The sequence below is a fragment of the Phragmites australis genome, chromosome 16 (genome assembly GCF_958298935.1).
Source record: "Phragmites australis chromosome 16, lpPhrAust1.1, whole genome shotgun sequence".
Classification (NCBI taxonomy): Eukaryota; Viridiplantae; Streptophyta; class Magnoliopsida; order Poales; family Poaceae; genus Phragmites; species Phragmites australis.
This window is the reverse complement of record NC_084936.1, coordinates 26,304,184-26,322,955: the sequence shown is the minus strand read 5'-3', so window position 1 is coordinate 26,322,955 and position 18,772 is coordinate 26,304,184. Positions and strand designations below refer to the sequence as shown.

The 18,772-nt window shown below is 47.3% G+C and overlaps 1 protein-coding gene across 1 annotated transcript; it reads right to left on the bottom strand.

Annotated features, from left to right (window-relative positions):
• Window positions 1-8,404: 8,404 nt before the first annotated feature.
• Window positions 8,405-12,396, bottom strand: LOC133895180 (plasma membrane ATPase 1-like). Its single transcript, XM_062335348.1, has 5 exons — window positions 12,268-12,396; window positions 10,211-10,339; window positions 8,801-9,655; window positions 8,591-8,719; window positions 8,405-8,425 (listed from the first exon to the last, which is right to left on the bottom strand). Exons 1-5 carry the CDS (start codon window positions 12,394-12,396, stop codon window positions 8,405-8,407), a joined length of 1,263 nt encoding a protein of 420 aa, XP_062191332.1.
• Between the last annotated feature and the right edge of the window lie 6,376 nt (window positions 12,397-18,772).

Sequence of the window (18,772 nt, the reverse complement as noted above, 5' to 3'; positions counted from 1 at the left end):
CAACATCTCCATCCACATTTTACACCTATTGAACAACTTCCTGCACTTCTTCATCCACTCAGTCCAACTAGTGAACAACAGCTTCGTGCAGGCTATCTCAGTTAAATTGGGCTTTGGGTCACCTGCCAAAGAACAGATCAAATAAATCAATCAGTGGGCTAAGCCTTTATACAACTAATTAAACCCTAACAAATGGATCTCTTATAAGTTTCAGTATTGTGATTGTAATTTGAGGACCAAGTGGAAACTACTTAGATAAGCAGAGAAGGAAAAATCTCTGAAGTTTTTAGAGGCACAGGGAGTAGCATGGAATGCAAGCAGTTGGCTCCATAGCTTCACGACGTAACACACCTCGTCCAATAAAAAAAGCGGAATAAAAGATAATTACGCTCCAATACTTACAGATCGATACGAGGGCCAAAACAAACACAAGGTTGTAGAGCCAGATGAATCCAGCCCATCCCCAACCTACGCCCTTCAGTAGAGCGAAATTCACATCACCATAAACAGCAACAAACGTTGCCACCTGAAAAGAGTGCATTCAATAACCCGTGCATTACTGAGCTTAAAATTTATACTTCACATGATAAGTTTACTGTATCTACAAACTAGTAATAATCATTTACTTTAATGATTATTTATTCATATGCGTTCTAAAATTATTTAAATAGACAAGCGGTCTGACCAGTGGCCCACTGACATGAGGCCTCAGTCGGGTCTAATAACATTACAGAAGACTGTAATATGGTGCAAGACTAGGTTTTCAATTTGTACTCTGTTAATTGGCTTGTCCACCACATCCAAGCACTTATTAATAACTAAAATTTGTCTCTGATTATAGCATGGTACTATGACTGAGCTAAGTTCAAAATGAGCATAAACACAGGCAGTTTAACAAGTATAATTTTCAATTTCCCATTAAGATTTAGGATTCGGGACACGGACAGCAAGTGCATTGCAAGCTCATTTTACATGAGAATTGGCAGATGGTTATTAGAATGAAAAAAACGAAGAAAACTACAGATATTACATTCAGGTAGAAACAGATCAGGGAATTAGCTCACCAGTTTAGATAAAGCAAAAGAAATTGTGACAAGAGGTCCAAGGCAATAAGTTAAGTGGCCATCGTATGATTGGGCAGAAAGTCCAATAGCATGGTTAACCATGCTCATTTGAATGAACAGGGCAGATCCAACCTCTTCATCATTGCCAATCAGCGATCTTACTTTGAATATGTGCTATCAAATACTATTAATTAGATTTGGTACTAGAAAACCACAAGTAAAAATCAGGGCAATAAGTTCTCACAGGTATGAAGTCGGTCCTAGTTGCGACTATGAAAAAAATGACTGTACTCAGGGCTACATAGCTTCCGAAAGCAGCACCAGTTGCAATAATCTTTTTTGTTTTCCAGCTATGTGGTGACTTAGACGATTTGACCCTTTGAAATAACATTGCAGTTGATGTGCCTGGGAATTAAAATAAATTCAGATAGCAAATCATTAAACAAATAATCAGCATTATGAAGCTACAAACTCACAGTAGTTACAAGCAGCAATCACCAGCATCGGGAAACAGGATAAATCAATCCTCCATAGAAGTAAAATAAGACGGACAGCAAACTTCAACAGATAAACAGATTTATTAGCGTCAAAAGTTTACAATTATCAGTGGAAGAAAAAAAAGAAAAATCAATCACAATTCTATATTTCTACTCACAGCATGGAGAGTTGATGAAACAGCATAAACCTACAATTGAACCACAGATTATCCACATGCACAACCTAGAAATCATTGCGAACAGAGGATATTTGAATGGACGTGCACGACTTACCATGCACCCTTTCATGATCTGGCAAATTTCTCTGCTAATTTGAATAGCAGAAGAAACAGACAGTAAGGCATGGTCGGTCAAAACAAGATCAGATTCACTTTTGGTGCTATCAGTGGCATCAGCAACTGAAATTCCAATATTGCTTTGATGGATAGACTCACCATCCAAAAATTCATATCCAACCATTGCACAACGACGCCCATAAATAATTCTAAGATTTGATATAATATGAGGGTTGAATTCTACAATGATAAATTAAAAGAGCAACTTAGTAAGCAAACAATTCACAAAAAGATGTCCTTGGCATCATAAGACAGAAGTAGCAATAATCAGCAGAACTCTCAAGGCAAAAATCAGACCTGTGAAGAGAACTCTCAAGGCAAAAATCAGACCTGTGAAGAGAACTCTCAAGGCAGAAATCCCATTCATATTCAAGAAAAGCTCATTTTTGGTGCGTACCAAACCCCGCATAGAATTGGCAGGCAACACATTCAAATCCAGTTTTCCGAGTCTTCCACATACATGCTCTGTAAATGCCATTGGGCTTTCTGAACAGAGCAAGATACCAAATACAAACACTTGTGAATATTATTATTTAAAAAGCAGATGAAAATATGACATGACTATCAAATTGAAATGGGGGGGATGGCTGAGATCACCTGTAAGTACTATTACTCTCAGACCCATATTAGTAAGATTTTCAACAGCTTCTTCGCTAGCGCTTCTGAGCTCATCCATGAAAGGTAGAAGACCAATGATGTCCAATTGAGAGTTTACTATACGTCCAACAGCAATGGATTTATACCCATCAAGACCGAGCTTATCAATATGTGTGAGTATATGCTCTCTGACTTCTTCGCTACAACTGCATTCACGAACAACCTGTGCCAAGAAAAGAAGATAATTGAAAAAAAAAAACATCTACACGGGTACTTTGCTTTAACAGCCTAGGCCAGAATCCGCTCAAAGCTCAACAACCTTAGGATGGGGCTAATCAAGCATAGGAACCCACTTTCACTTTTGTTCTCGTTTTATGTAAAAGAATTAACCTAGAGGTGCTATAATTTGAGACAACAGGTATTCTAAGCTAGAGTGAGGCAATGCAAACTGGCAATGTGGTACTAAAGGAGGGATTACTTCTTTTGATTTGTTGGTGATAGCGCGAATATTGCGTATATTGAACTGAATAACAGGAGTACAATATATATAGATCTCTACCGAGGATCTTCCTCTACCTGATTTATAGAAACAAGATCAGGGACAAGATCTGGGAGATCAGGCGCATAAGGAAAGGCTAGGCGGGAAAGACTCAACCGCCAGCCATCTAAATAGAGAAGGGGATCACCTAAACAGGGAAAGAGATAAACTCTAACACCCCCCCCCCCCCCCCCCCCCCGCAGTCGGAACGTCCACAGGACAGACGTTAAGACTGGAGCGAAACTCACAAAAAACAGAAGTGGGAAGCCCCTTGGTGAAGATGTCAGCAAACTGGGATGTCGTCGGGACATGGAGAACGCGAACATCTCCAATAGCAACACGCTCGCGGACGAAGTGGAGATCGATCTCGACATGCTTCGTTCGCTGATGCTGAACAGGGTTGGTTGATAAGTAGACAGCACTGACATTATCACAATAGACCAAGGTGCTCTTCGTCAGGGGACTGTGGAGTTCCTGTAGCAACTGTCGAAGCCAGCAAGCCTCGGCCACGCCATTGGCGACCGCCCGGTACTCAGCCTCGGCACTGGAACGGGACACCGTGTTCTGTCGCTTGGAGGACCAGGAAACCAGGTTGTCACCAAGGAACACAGCGTAGCCTGAAGTAGACTTGCGTGTGTCCGGACAACCGGCCCAATCAGCATCGGTGTAGACAAGTAGAGCAGAGGTCGTCGATGGTCGCAGAAGAAGGCCATGACCAATTGTCCCTTGCAGATAGCGCAGGATGCGTTTAACTGCAGAGAGGTGAACGTCACGAGGATCATGCATGTGGAGACACACCTGCTGAACAGCATAAGAGATATCAGGCCGAGTGAAGGTGAGGTACTGCAATGCACCAACCAAACTGCGGTACTGAGTGGGGTCGCTGACAGGTGCACCGACTGTGGAGGAGACCTTGGCATGAGTGTCGACGGGGGTACTGCACGGCTTGCAGTTGGTCATGCCAGCTCGCTCAAGCACATCCAGAGTGTACTGCCGTTGTGAAAGAAAGAGGCCCTCAGAACATTGCTGAACAGCCACACCTAGGAAGTGATGGAGAACACCGAGATCCTTCATGGAGAATTCCTTCTGAAGTGAAGTGATGATGCGACGAAGGAGATCCTGGCTGGAGGCAGTGAGGACAATGTCATCCACATATAGCAGTAAGTATGCCCTGTCGGTCCCGTGGCGATAGATGAACAAGGAGGTGTCAGACTTGGCCTCAGTGAATCCCAAACGGAGCAAGTGCGCAGCAAAGCGACTATACCAGGCACGAGGCGCCTGCTTCAGACCATACAGTGACTTATTGAGATGACAAACAGCATGTGGCTGAGTAGGATCAACAAAACCTGTGGGATGTGAGCAGTAGACCGTCTCAGTGAGAGTGCCATGCAAGAAGGCATTCTTGACGTCGAGCTGGTGAACCGGCCAGTGCTGAGAGAGCGCCAGGGACAGAACAGTACGAACAGTCGCAGGCTTGACCACCGGACTGAAAGTCTCGTCATAATCCACACCGGGGCGCTGGGTGAAACCACGGAGGACCCAACGTGCCTTATATCTGTCGAGGGAACCATCGGCATGGAACTTGTGGCGGAAAATCCACTTGCCGGTGACGATGTTGGCGCCGAAAGGACGTGGGACGAGATCCCACGTGTTGTTGGAGAGCAAGGCGCCGTACTCCTCTTCCATCGCGCGTCGCCAGTGTGGATCGGCGAGGGCGCTGCGATAGGTCTTCGGAATGGGCGAGAGGGCCGTGGCACTGAACGCAGCTGGCAGACGAAAGCCAGACTTGCCGCGGGTGGCCATCCCGTGCTGGTTAACCACCGGGGCGATGGGAACAGCACCAGGTGGAAGCCGGGCAGGTGCAGGAGCCACGGGCGGTGAAGGAGAGGGTGCCGCCAGGACGGGCGCAGCAGTGACAGGGCGTGGACGGCGGCTGTACACCAGCAGGGGCGCAGTCGTCGCGTGTGCACGGGGAGCAGCAGGCGCCAGTGCCGTCGGTGATGAGGCCGTGCGGGGCGCAGGAGACGAGGCCGCGCGTGGCGCGGGAGCCGTTGGGGCCGTGGGTGGTGCGGGAGATGTCGGGGCCACCGGGGCCGCGCGTGGCGCGGGGGATGACGGGGCCGCCGGGGCCGCGCGTGGCGCGACGGGTGAAGGCGACACCATGGCCGCGCATGGCGCGGGCGATGCCGAGGCCGCTGGGGCCGCGCGTGGCGCGACGGGTGAAGGCGACACCGTGGCCGTGCGTGGCGCGGATGCTGTCGTCGAGGTCGAGACCATGGGAGGCGCGGTGGGCAGGTGCGGCATCAGACGCTGCAGGCCTGGGGCGTCAGCAGCTGTAGCGGGTGCGGCGTTGGTCGCAGCTACTGCGGCTGGCGAGGTGCCAGGCGAGGCGAGGCGAGTACCTGCAGGGGAGGGACCGATCGGAAAGACCGAAACCTCAAACTTTGACAAGAAGTCAAGGTCAGTGGTCGATGCTTGAGAGCCAGCGAGGGGAAAGCATGTCTCATCAAAGACCACATGGCGGGAAGTGATGATTCTGTTGGACGAGAGGTCCAAGCAGCGGTAACCCTTGTGATTACTGGAGTAGCCAAGAAAGACGCAAAGACTCGACCGGGGAGCAAGCTTGTGAGGCGCGGTGGCGGACATGTTGGGGTAACATGCGCAGCCGAACACACGGAGGTGGTCGTAGGAGGGATGGGAACCAAACAGGGCAAAATGGGGGGTGCCGAGTGCCAGTGTTGTGGTGGGTAGTCGATTGATGAGGTATGTGGCGGTGTGAAGGCCTTCGACCCAGTATGACGGGGCAAGGGAGGCCTGAAAGAGCATGGAACGTATGATGTTATTAATGGAACGAATCATACGCTCGGCTTTACCGTTTTGAGAGGACGTGTAGGGGCACGACATCCGGAGCAGGACGCCATTGGTGAGAAAGAAGGTGCGAGTTGAGAAGTTATCAAACTCGCGGCCGTTGTCACACTGAATGCTTCGAATGGTGCAACCGAACTGCGTCTTCACATAAGAGAAAAAATTAGCCAAGGCGGGAAATGTCTCGGATTTGAGCCGAAGCGGGAACGTCCAAAGGAAGTGCGAGCAGTCATCAAGAATAACAAGATAATATTTGTAACCGGATATACTGGTAACAGGGGAGGTCCACAGATCACAATGAATCAAATCAAAATTCTTAAGAGCTCGCGAGGAGGAGGTTCCAAAAGGTAATCTAATGTGACGACCAACTTGGCATGCATGACAAAGAGAATCACTAGTATTTTTATTCCAACTGATGGCAGAGGTACTAGCGAGTTTGGACAGAGCCTCATGCCCAGGATGCCCAAGGCGACGATGCCAAGTGGTGAAGGGGGGTGCTGCAACAAGGGCGCATGACTCCGTGGAATGCACTGGGGCGGTGAGAGTGTAGAGGGGCCCGGAACTATTGCACCTGGCGATCACGCTCCTGGAATTGAGATCCTTCACAGAGAGGCCAAACGGGTCAAATTCGACAGAACAATTATTATCAATAGTGAACTGACGAACAGAGATGAGGTTTTTAATGATATCAGGGGCAACAAGGATATTATTGAGATAAAAGGGACCCGGTAGGACAGAGTGGCCAGACGTTGTGACAGGTAAAGTAGATCCATTGCCAACTACAATGGAGGAGGAGCGTGGTGGGCGAAACAAGGAGATGTTACCAGTGTTGGGAGTCATATGACTGGAAGCGCCGGAGTCCATGACCCAATCAGTTGCACCGGGAGGATTGAGGGTCATGGTGCTGAAGTTGTTGGCGAGGGACTGCTGATCCCAAGATCCGGACCACGGTGTCCACGGTGAGGCCTGGTGAGCCGAGGCAGCAGGCACCGTGGTGGGCTGCGGAGGTGGCCCAAGCGGCTGCTGGGCCTGCCCGAACGGCGTCGGCAAGAATGGCCCAGGGGCGAGCTGGGCGAAGTGGGCCGGCGGAGGTGTGTAGTGGCCCGGGGCAGCCAGCAGGGCCTGCTGGTACGCGCCCTGGGGCGCGGGCGCACGCGGCGCCTGGCCACCGCGCTGCTGCGGACCGGGCCACATGGTGATTTGCCCGGTCCACGGGTTGTAGATCGAGGGCCATGGCGCCGTGGCCTTGCCGCCGCCGCCGCCGTTGCCACGACGGCGCCGGTGACCTCTACCGGCAGAGCCGCCGCCGGTGCTGCCAGAGGGCGCCGTGGAGCTGGTGGATCCGCCATGGGGCGCCGCCGGGCCACCAGTGGAGCGGGTGCCGGGGGGAGCAAAGCCGCCAGAAGGCCGCGTCGGAGCAGCGACGAGGGCGGTCGCTGGAGGTGGTGTTGGCGCGCTGGAGTCGATCTCCTCGAGGATGAGGTCGTTGCGGACCTCATCGAAGGAGGGGAACGGCTTGGAGCGCTTGAAGTGGACCTTCATGTGGGCGAATTTCTCGTTTAGGCCGCGCAGCACATTGAGGACGAGGGTGCGGTCGCGGATGACTTTGCCGAGGTCGCCGAGAGCATCGGCCATCCCCTTCATCTTGCGGCAGTAGTCGTCGATCGAGAGGTCGCCCTGCACGAAGATACGAAATTCGGCGTCGAGGCGGAGGGCGCGAGCTTCGTGGTTGCCGAGGAATTGCGCCTCGACGGTGATCCAGGCGTGGCGTGCTGTGCCGTTGCGGGTGCGGGCGGACTCCATCAGCTCGGGGGAAAGCGTGCCCAGCACCCACGACAGGACGACGGCGTCCATGCGCCGCCAGGACGGCACGGCGGGGAAGGCGGCGTCGGAGAGGACGTGGTCGGCGAGGGCGTACCGCTCGAGGGACAGGAGGACGAGGTCGCGCCAGCGGTTGTAGTGGGAGGAGAGGGGGTCCAGAACCACGGGCACGAGGGCACGGATATTTTGGACGCCCGCCGCCTGCGCGTGGAGATTGGCGATGGTGGCGGCCTCGTAGTCGTGGACGTCGAGGTCGTCGACGGCGCTGGCGTCGTCGTGGGCGCCACCGTCGCCAGGTGGGAAGGCAGCGCCGCGAGCAGCGGCCGCGACGCGCTCAAGATCGGCAGCGACCTGGCGTTCCGTCGCGAGAACGTCCTGGGCGGCGCGGACGCGATCCTGAGCAGCGGCGGCGGCCTTGGCAGCCTCATCGGCGGCGCCAACCAGGTCCTGGCGGGTCTTCTCCTGCGCGGCCGCGTCCTCGGCGCGCTGCTGGGCATCAGCGGCGGCGGAAGCGGGCGGAGGGTCACCAGGTGGCATGGCGGCGGCGCGGCACCAGGGAGGCGACGCAGGCAGGTGAGGTTTAGCGGAAGCGAGTTGTCACGGGATCGTGACGGTCTCTTGATACCATGATAGCGCGAATATTGCGTATATTGAACTGAATAACAGGAGTACAATATATATAGATCTCTACCGAGGATCTTCCTCTACCTGATTTATAGAAACAAGATCAGGGACAAGATCTGGGAGATCAGGCGCATAAGGAAAGGCTAGGCGGGAAAGACTCAACCGCCAGCCATCTAAATAGAGAAGGGGATCACCTAAACAGGGAAAGAGATAAACTCTAACAGTTGGCAAAGAAGATTTATTGCTTACCAATGCAGAGTCAACTTTGAGTACAGAACACTTGGAGCCATTTCCATCGATGTAAGTTGTCATGTACATCAATATCATTGCAACAAAGAAGCGGGAGTGGTGCTCTATGACCTCAATGCCGACTCTTACCTACATCAATTGGTATGTTAAGGCTTCTTGAAAGGAATAAGAAGGGAAAACATACAGAAGTTAACCGTCCCTAATAAAGACCTGTTCTGGATCATCTATAAGGCCAAGAATGGCTGCATCAATTGGTTCTTTGTACAGTTCATTGTGAGCTTTTGAAGCTCGTGCAGCCAAAAGAATAGCATGGTCTTTATCAATACCGTCTGCATACACTTCAACTTTGTCCTTGTCAAAACAGGGTTTGTTGCATGTCAAAGTCCCAGTCGTGTTGAAGAGTATATCATCATTTGAGAGCAAAAGTTTATCAATACCAGGTGGAGCACAGCAGGCATGGCCATTGGTGTTACACCAATTAGCGGCACAAAGTGGCCAATCTGCAGCACGCCCTCGTTTTGCAGGAAAAAGAATTTGACAAGAGGCCTCGGCAATGATGCCAACAAGTATCAAGCAAAAGCAACAGGAGCCAGCAGCCATGACACCCTTCCTAAGCTGCCCAGGCGAAGAGAAACGTTTCGGATAAAGCTTTAGAGTGCTCCTGGGGATGCCATTGACTGTCGCGGTAACAACAGCAGTCCCTTCGCCACAGAACACAGCCCAGCCATAGTATATATGGGAGCCCTTCACAGAGTCGACACATCTTTCATCACGGATGATTTTGGTGTCGATCCTTACCAGGTTCAGGACACGAGCATTGGCTGGCACAATGTCACCACACTTGAGATATATGATGATATCCCCAGGAAGAAGATTTGTCACATTCTCATCTTTCCATATCCCATCCCTCAAAACCTTCACCCTTGGTGCGAAAGCTATAGCTTCCAGCGGTGCCTTAGCATGATTAGCAAGGCGCTTTGCAACACAGCATGCATTCAGACTTCCCCCAAGTAAGGAAATGATAATGGCCAGTTCATAGGGAGCCAAGTAAGGAAATGATAATGGCTAGGGACACAGTTGCAACCACCATTGCTGTCCACGACAAGAAATTGATAAGCATGACACACACCATGTCCTTGGACCCGGGATAGATAAGCTGCTCCCATGATTTCCATCCAATTGAGTACTTAATGTACTCGGTGATTGAAGGAATGATCCCATCCCCAGAGCAAGAGGATGCGCTTGAGCGTGGCACGAAGCTTGTCATCCACTTGGAGCACCGTGTTGGAGGCCAGGAACATCAAACAGCAGCACACGTAAGCAGTAGTAAGGTTGCAAAAATTCAATCTTTTCAAAACATAACTCCAATACACATAACTCAAAAGGCATTTGTTTTATTGCTTGCAAGAGTTGCGGGCGACATATGAGAATGCCAATTGAACTCAAAAGACGGTGAAATATACAGCAGCTGTTGCTGCAGCCCATGCCACGACAGTATGCTAGAGATCGACCCACCACAGTTCTTTAAGTGATAATGCAAATTATGAAATTCGGCAGGACAGAGACCCCCCCCCCCCACTCAAACGTCGTTCAAATAGGTCATAGAAACAGGGAGCGAACCTGGGGATGATGGTCGACGATGTTAGGTCCGTACACTTTGAGGCGGCGCGCCGCCGCCTCCTCCTCCGTCAGTCCGGTCGCTTCGTTGGTGCCGAGAAAGCGCACAGCTTCCTCCTCCGCCAGTTTATCCTGCAATGGGGTTGTCAGCAAACTTCATCACTGAAGAAATTAAGCTGCGTCAAGAAGAACATATAGATTATTGAGTTCTAAGTTTAACAGGTCAGCCATGGCTATGCTTGCCCCCGCCGCTGCCGTTTTTTCTCTCCAATCCTCGCAGTTCATAAGGCGTGTTGGCTCGAGGGTTCGCAGCCTCGAGACCTCCTTTACTAGCGATTGTTTCACATATATATATATATAATCAATTTAAAATATAGTAGTTTAAAGAAATAAAAATATAGTATATATATATATATATAATTCATAATATGATTGTATAATTCCAGAGAGAAAGAATGATAAGTACTGGACACAAGGTTAGAGAGGACTATATCATCTAGAATTGGTCGTCCTTAAGAACGTTACGAGGAGTATTAAGATGATAACCGATTTATAAAGGGATGAAAACAATTCTCATATAGTATATTGGTGTAAAGATAGCGTGATAGAGACGACCTCTGTGGTAGATGGCGGCGGAGATGACGTATGGGCGGTGGTGCACCCTCTCCAGAAAGCTAGCGCTGTAAGCGAAGTGCGAAAGACGTCGTATCATCTGGAGAAACCCGATGGTGAATATATGAAAGACAAATATTGGATGTCTAGGTATAAAAGACAAATAATGGGAGATTGAATGTATTTTTAGAAGGAGGATTGGGGTTCAGCTTTGCACGATGATTATTTGATCAATTTAGATAGATGGTTGAGATTGATTGGATTTGCTGTAACTCGTGTATTTTATATAAATATAAATATAAATTTATTTAAGATGATAAAGGGGACACACACCACACACGTGTGATGAGATATATATATATATATATATATATATATATATATATATATATATATATATATATATATATATAGATGGAGACTGACTTGGGAGTAGTGTCCCTGTGCGTAGGCCATGCTGAAGTTTCTAACATATTGCACGGCCCACTGGCCCAGTATGGCCTACTGTGGGAGGAGCACAGGCGCAGCCCACTATTCCACGTTTTCTTTATTTTTATTTTTCATCCCTATGATTAATCACATTGCGTTCTAGGTTTTATGTTTTGGGCCTTTTATATGTACTTAACAAATAAAACAATCGATTTAATAAAAATATAAAACCTAATTCAACTATTTAGAAAAAACATTTTCAACATTTTGGATGTAATTTACAGAAACAATATATTAGATTTGTTGAAATAGCATATTCTAATTTTTAAAAATTCAAAAATAAATAAGATATATTTAACATGGATCTTATTTTTCTGCTACTTTTAGACAATACCATGGTTCAAAATGCTTTTTAAATGGATGCGATGTTTGAGATAAAATGTGTTTCAAGTTCAAAATCAAACTTACTTCCTCATCCACTCGTCCCTCCTCAAACAACAAATCGGTACATGTCCAAATAGATCCACACCTGCTCCTGCATGCACCTCCCCCCCCACTCAGCATCGGGCATCGCATCACAATAGACCCATCGGCTCAGGCATGAATCTCAAACAATCGTACAATTTCACGTTGATTGGGCGTGCAATATATAAGGTTTACCAATTGACCATTGTTAAGATTAATTGTTGAGAAAGTGCATTTGAAATGTTCAATTGTTTTATAAATAAAAATGTTTGTACCAGAGTTTAAGCGATTTTGAAAACAAACAGCCAGTTTGTGACAAAAAATAGCTTCATGTTTGAGAGAGAATCTATAATAATATAAAAAACACGAGTTTGCTAAGAACATTGGATCTCCACGGTACATCTCAAAGAGATCTAAAGAATCATATTGCTCCAATATCATCACACTTCATTCCAATCAATTTACACGCTAATTTAAAATCTCCAATCAATTCACATAATAATTTGGCAATCTCATCAATTCTCACATTGATTTTGCAACCCCAATCAATCTACAATCCTTCTTCCAACATTGCCCCGTCCCCTAGTTGACACCCTCCCGCACCTCGCCGCCGTTTTGGACGCGCGAAACTTCTCCGGCACCACCACGACGCCCACTTCTCTGACGTCGACGACCTTTGCCATCCAGGATGCACCACCCCGGCTTGCCTCGACCTCGTTGAGACCCTTTGTTGTCTCGATCGCCTCTTATTCACTGCGTACCGTGCCACCAGTCCTTGCTCAGCTCCATATGCATGCAGCCGCATGTCCCACTGTGTGCCCTGCCATTGAGTACCCAACCCAAACAACCAGGAAGGCGTCTTCCTTCAACTGTTCAACATTGCCCACTGAATCATGATTTTTGTTGAAGTTGCTTAAAATTGATCAAGGCACATAGCAGCCGAATCATGATTTCCTTATGCAGACTACAATAGTAATCAAACTATCTTGGTACACTTAACAACGTAGGTCTTGAGTTAAAGCCCGGTGCAATTGGTGTTGCAAAACATTTTCAATCTTGGCTATGCAGCATTGGTTTTCAAACCAGGTATGGCCAGGTCATGAAAAGGGCTCATTTTTTTATTTTCACATTTTGTATGTAGAGTAATTGGTTTGCAAAGGGTTCGTGGAGATCTTACATAGACCACAATGAAAATGGCTCATTTATTTGATTTTTAGGGAACATTTTGTTGACATATTGTTGTAAACAGTGTCTTTTTTCCAGCTAACTAGCTACCAATATCAAGACCCTCATAATTACTGTAAGCTCTTATTATGATTCTAGGCAAGCAATGTCATTCTTTTTTTCCTGCTCAATAATAATGGCCTTAGAAATCTTCACTGGTTGGCTTATAGTTTTCGAATCTATTTGGTTCCCCATCTCATTTGATGGCTTTTTTGTTTCTTGAGGCTCTGTTTGTAGATTCATGAAGGCATATATTGATTACCTGAAGGTTGGAATCTCATGATATTCACCAATGTCTCAAAGGTTTTGAAACAAAGCGAGGTTAAATTAGGGAAGTGATCTATGCAATGTAAATGCTCTTCTTGATGTGTTGTAGGACACAAGGTGTGTTTACTTGGATCAATGTGTTTGACTAAAATAGCAAGAGCAATCAACGATCCCCCTGCTGACATTTTATTTGAGATGATTTTTTCATTATCTCTGCTGACATTTTAGAACTTCCTTATGCTTTCTATGAAAGTCTTGGAAGCACTGTCAAATGCTATAGTTTTATATGGTTTTAAAGTTTTTTTCTTCATGTTTTCCGTTTTTTCTTTTTAAATTGTTCTTTTCAAACTGACATGATTTTGTGGTGCCTGGCGTATCTAAGAAACTCTTGAGATGTAAGTATGGAGATTGTTAAAAGCATTTATACTTATTGTTAAGACAAGAAACAAGCCTTTCTATAGACAATACATGTGCCTTGGTTCAATACACTGCCTTCCTTTAACTCATGCATTTTAGTTTCAGTTCAGTACACTGCTTTCCTCTCAGATAGAGCAAAGCACATTGATACAATGAAAAAAAAAGGAATTGACAATGCATGAAAAAACATCTATGAATTAAGATGTCACTGCTCATTGTGTGTGTGTGTGTGTGTGTGTGTGTGTGTGTGTGTGTGTGTGTGTGTGTGTGTGTGTGTGTGTGTATATATATAGCCCTTTTATATGGCGTAAAGTGCTGGAAAAGCTTAAACAAAGTTTGCAAGGGCTATAGCCATGTGGCTTATTCTCCGATAATCCATTGTAGATTGAGTTTGGATTTTATGTTACTTTGATGTGTGCAAACCATCAGTTTTTCAACTGAAGTGATTTACATATGTCAAACTGGAACTGATGGGAATTATTGTCATCAAGTCGATGAACGTGTCGATAGGGTAATGTATTATAGTTCTTAATTTTCTTAGACATCGCTAACTACACCGATGTGATATTTTCACCTCTTATATATTGATACCAAGACTTATTGTATCCAAGACTATGGTAAGACTATTGGAAGATGAAAAATATAGACTAGACTTATGATTTTTGTTAACTTGTCTACAACTTATGTCTTCTTTGAGGATCTCGAGCTGTCAATGAGGCGCTTTAGGAGCAACAAAGTACTCGAATGCTTCATTTGTGGTGAACTGAGTTTTGAATATGCAATACTAAAGTTTTTATTTCAGTTGTGATGAATAATTGAATGTGTAGTAGCTTGATCCGCTATTGATCACCATGGCTCTTTTGTTGGACTCATGCTGATGTTTCTTAATTCATCTTCTATCTATATACGAATATTGTGCAATGTATAAATGTACCTAATTCTTGAACTCATTTGCTGGTGCAAAATGTCCTTGTATACATTTGCGAAGTCCATGTAGACGGTTTTCAAGCTTTCATAGAAATCACAGGTATTACTTTTCGTAGTACAAATAAATCTTTTATCTTCTCTTTTTTTATGGTCACGTGGATTCCACGGGCATGCTTACTGGTCTAATGGAAGGGGAAATGCTCTATTTGGACACGGGTTTCCTATGAAAGCGTGTCTAGTGGGTACCCATGAATTAGCAAAAGGGCAAAAGCGTATTTCTTTTGCTAGAAATCATGTGTTGCAGAACGAACACGGGGTACTAAGCCCATTCAAAGCCCAGAAGGACAACAACTTGCTAGAGACTAGGGACCGATTCCCCCGGTAAGCCGGTAAAACATTGTCGTCTTCTTAGATCACCATGCCTCGTCCCCAACGCAACGCCCAGCCCCACCCCGCTCACCCTGCCCTATCACCATTGCACCAAGTAGTCTCCGTGCGGTTGATGGATTTCACATCATCTCCACTCATCGGAGCCCTAGGTATCATCCAAGGTGGTCTGGGCATCGTGAAGATGCAATATCCCTTCATCTCCGAATTTCCATTTAAGAATTCATGCCACTGCTACCATGTTGTAGGATTTTGTAGTGGTCGGTGGCTGTAATTTGCGTTGCATTCGCCTCCTTCGCTGCATTTCTTTTGTTGAAGTAACAATGCATACTTGGACTTCTCTAGAATAATTTGGAGATGACAAGAGACTAGATTTGTCATTCTTCATAGCAAAGTAAATAAAAATGTAGAAAATAGAAAATTTTGCATGGTAGGAAATATATGGATTTTAGATAAGAATGAGGAAATTTCAAGAATTTGGATATTTTGTAAGAAGTATGTGGAATGTGCCACATGGCAACATTCCAAATGTCTTGCACAACTATAAATAGGGTGGCCTCATCCCCTGCCACCAAACCACCATAAGTCATAGTAGGAGTAGCCACCATAAGCATGACAAAGTTTTCATGGTATGTTGTAGAGCCTAGGAGTATGTCATGGTGAGTCCTTAGTAGTAGAGTAGTTGAAGTAGCCATTACTAAGAAAAGTGTAAAAGTCTTTGTGTTGTACCAATCGGAAGTGAGAAGGTGGCTCTATCGTCAAAATGACCTGATGCACTAACTAGAAATTAAAATAGGCTAATTGATTCACATGAGTTGGTGTAGGATCCGAAGAACATTTCGCATGAGTTGGTCATCAACTTAGTGGGTATTATGGCCACCTTGATTCTCAATACCTTCCAAAACTCTAGGTATCATCTGAAGAACCTCATGAAATACATTTTCATTTCGTACCTGGATTTTCGTCTTTGCTCTTACGCCGCTACTACATGCCATAGGATTTCACAGCGACCGAACTAAACATTGCCTTAGTACGCTTCATCTATTAAACTAGGTATCAATCAATGTGAAATGCAGCACCCAATTGTCTTTGGGTTTTCGTCCCCTATTTTGTGTTGTTGCACCCTTTTCCTAGATTACTATCGGTGACATGGGAACCGGGGGTCCCCGAGTCCCGAGGCCAGGACAGTAGAGTGCCACGTGGCGCCCTTCCTCGGGGATTATCTCCCCGAGGTCCGAGAAGACCAAGTTCCAAGAGAGGGTGCTCGGGGTCATGAACAGTGGTCCCCGAGCACCCGAGTTCCCCGACGACCCGAGCAGTACAGGTTCTGGGAGAGGGCGCTCGGGGCCATGAACAGTGGTACCCGAGCACCCGAGTTCCCCGATGGCCCGAGCAGACAAGTTCTGCGAGAGGGCGCTCGGGGCCATGAACAGTGATCCCCGAGCACCCGAGTTCCCGATGACCCGAGCAGTACAAGTTCCGGGAGAGAGCGCTCGGGGCCATGAACAGTGGTCCCCGAGCACCCGAGTTCCCCGATGACCCGAGCAGACAAGTTCTGGGAGAGGGCGCTCGGGGCCATGAATAGTGGTCCCCGAGCATCCGAGTTCCCCGATGACCCGAGCAGACACAGTTCTGAGAGAGGGCGCTCGGGACTATGAACAATGGTCCCTGAGCACTCACAATTCCCCGAGGACTCGAGAAACCCCTTGCCGGTGGATCCCACAGGGGATTAGCGGTGAGGTGTCAATTGGTGAGAGGCCTGATGCTGCATTTAAGAGGGTGTGTGGCCTGTCACTTCCAGCCACTCCCCCCCTCCCCGAGCCTGCTGTCAGCCCCTGCCACTGCCTGGCATGGAGGCATGGGGATATTTAATGCGGCGGGTCCCATCGCGCACCATCCAGCGCGCCTCGGGATAACGTCGCAGGGCTCGAGTCATATCGCCTGCCGCTCTGCTGTGTTAGGTTCACTCTGACCGGGCGAGCACGCGGGGTTGCTCGGTGGCTGCCCGGTGGGCCCTCCCCGCAGCACCCGCTGAAAAGTGGAATGATGACGATAGGGCCGGACGGGGGGCGCATTTTCAACCCCCCATCACATCAAATTACAGCCCATGATGGTTACTTTACATTTATGGCGCCTTGGAACTCGCTTCATCCTTTCTGGGCACGCTAACCGCCCCGACGGGTATAAAAGGAGGGCGGGCTCCCCGGAGTCCTAGAGATCGATAGATCAAGCTCAAGACAAACACACAGAAGACAACAGCTTCCTCAGGACCGAGACAAACCGACGAAGAACAAGAAGCACGAAGCTCTAGACTTAGACAAACATCCTTGTAACACAAGAGATCCTCGGAGAGGCATTTTCAGAGTATTTATAGCATACACACAGGAGTAGGGTATTACGCTCCGTGCGGCCCGAACCTGTCTAAAATCCCCAGAACATTTATTTTCTCCTACATCCGATCATCTGTCCCACCTGCATCTCATTTATTCCTATTTATTTCATATACGAGGTAGATTCAGAATCATCCCCCCGTCCGAATCTCAAAGGGGATCCCTCCGGATCCTCGCTTGTGGAGTTCATCCTCCGACAGCTGGCGCGCCAGGTAGGGGGTTGCATCTCTGAGTTCGCCTTGATTTCTGCAAAAAGGATGGCAGGAGGACATCATCTCCAACGCACCGGATCCAACTCCAGCGAAGAAGTGGAGCCCATCGCTCAGGAGGCCCCAGTTTCTGCTGCTCCTCAGCAGCAGCAGCGGTCCGCCCGTACGGTGCTCCCCTCCCATGGGGACAACAGCGCTGGGCCCAGCAGGGTTTGTGAAATCCCCCTTCTATATCTATATCTATATTTCTATATAATTCACCAGTTGTGATATATCCGAACGATCTCCACTGTTCACTAGAGTTGATCAAACAATCACTATGCAAAATTGGACTACGTTTCTCTTTCCAAAAATACTATCAAACATGCATTATTTGCCTTTTATTCTAATATTTGTCATCCATACTTTTTTCCCTCACCATCCACGCTCGCTCCCGAGACGCCTTCGCACTGCCAGCAGGAGATTCTAGCACCCCGGGGACTCCCTCCATCCCACCTCTAGCACCACCAGTGTAAGACCCTGTTCTCGGGTTCTCTTGTGCCTCTGTATCAATCCCTAGATTAAATAGCTAATACGCACAGTATAACAGATGTAGTATCATAGTCAAACTTCATACATAATTATTAAGGTTACAGAGTATAAAAGGTTACAAATCATAGTATATTCATTATAAACCTGGCCAAACAGCCAACTAAAACACAGCGGAGAGCAACAACCCAAGCCACACGCAGCTAGGGTGCGAACGTGACTTCTAGGACTACTCTTCATCCTAGCCTTCACCTCCTGGAAAGTCGGCATCGGCTTCCTCATCTGAATGATAGTAAGTGTGAGTACAGAATATACTCAGCAAGCCATATACTACTTCGAGGAACATTGCATGTTGCCGCAACGAGGAACATTGCCGCCCCAGTCTTCACCGTGATTTTTGTGGTTCTGCTGCTTCTAATCAACGGTAGCATGTTTTCATGGTTGAAAGCTTTGTGCTTAACTGGCGACCATCATGCACAATCTGGTATGTCTTCATGGATGCACGCTAGGTGCTCGCCAAAAACTACCCATTGGAATAATTGTGCTTTCTTTTATTCATCATGCATGTGCTTACTTGAATGACTTTGGTGTAATTTGTGCTGCTTGTGCAAGGTAGATGCCCGAGGAAATCCAGTTTTCCTTGCTAGCAGGTTGGGACCAGGTTTGGTGAATCCACTTATTAGCTTTTTTTCAAAAAAAAAATTGTTTCT

Coding starts and splice junctions, on each gene's coding strand:
- LOC133895180 (XM_062335348.1), bottom strand. CDS start 12,396: ATGGCAAAGGTCGTCGACGTCAGAGAAGTGGGCGTCGTGGTGGTGCCG. Junction 8,720..8,800: donor TTATAGATGATCCAGAACAG/GTCTTTATTAGG, acceptor CAATTGATGTAG/GTAAGAGTCGGCATTGAGGT. Junction 8,426..8,590: donor TCAAAGTTGACTCTGCATTG/GTAAGCAATAAA, acceptor TCTATAAATCAG/GTAGAGGAAGATCCTCGGTA.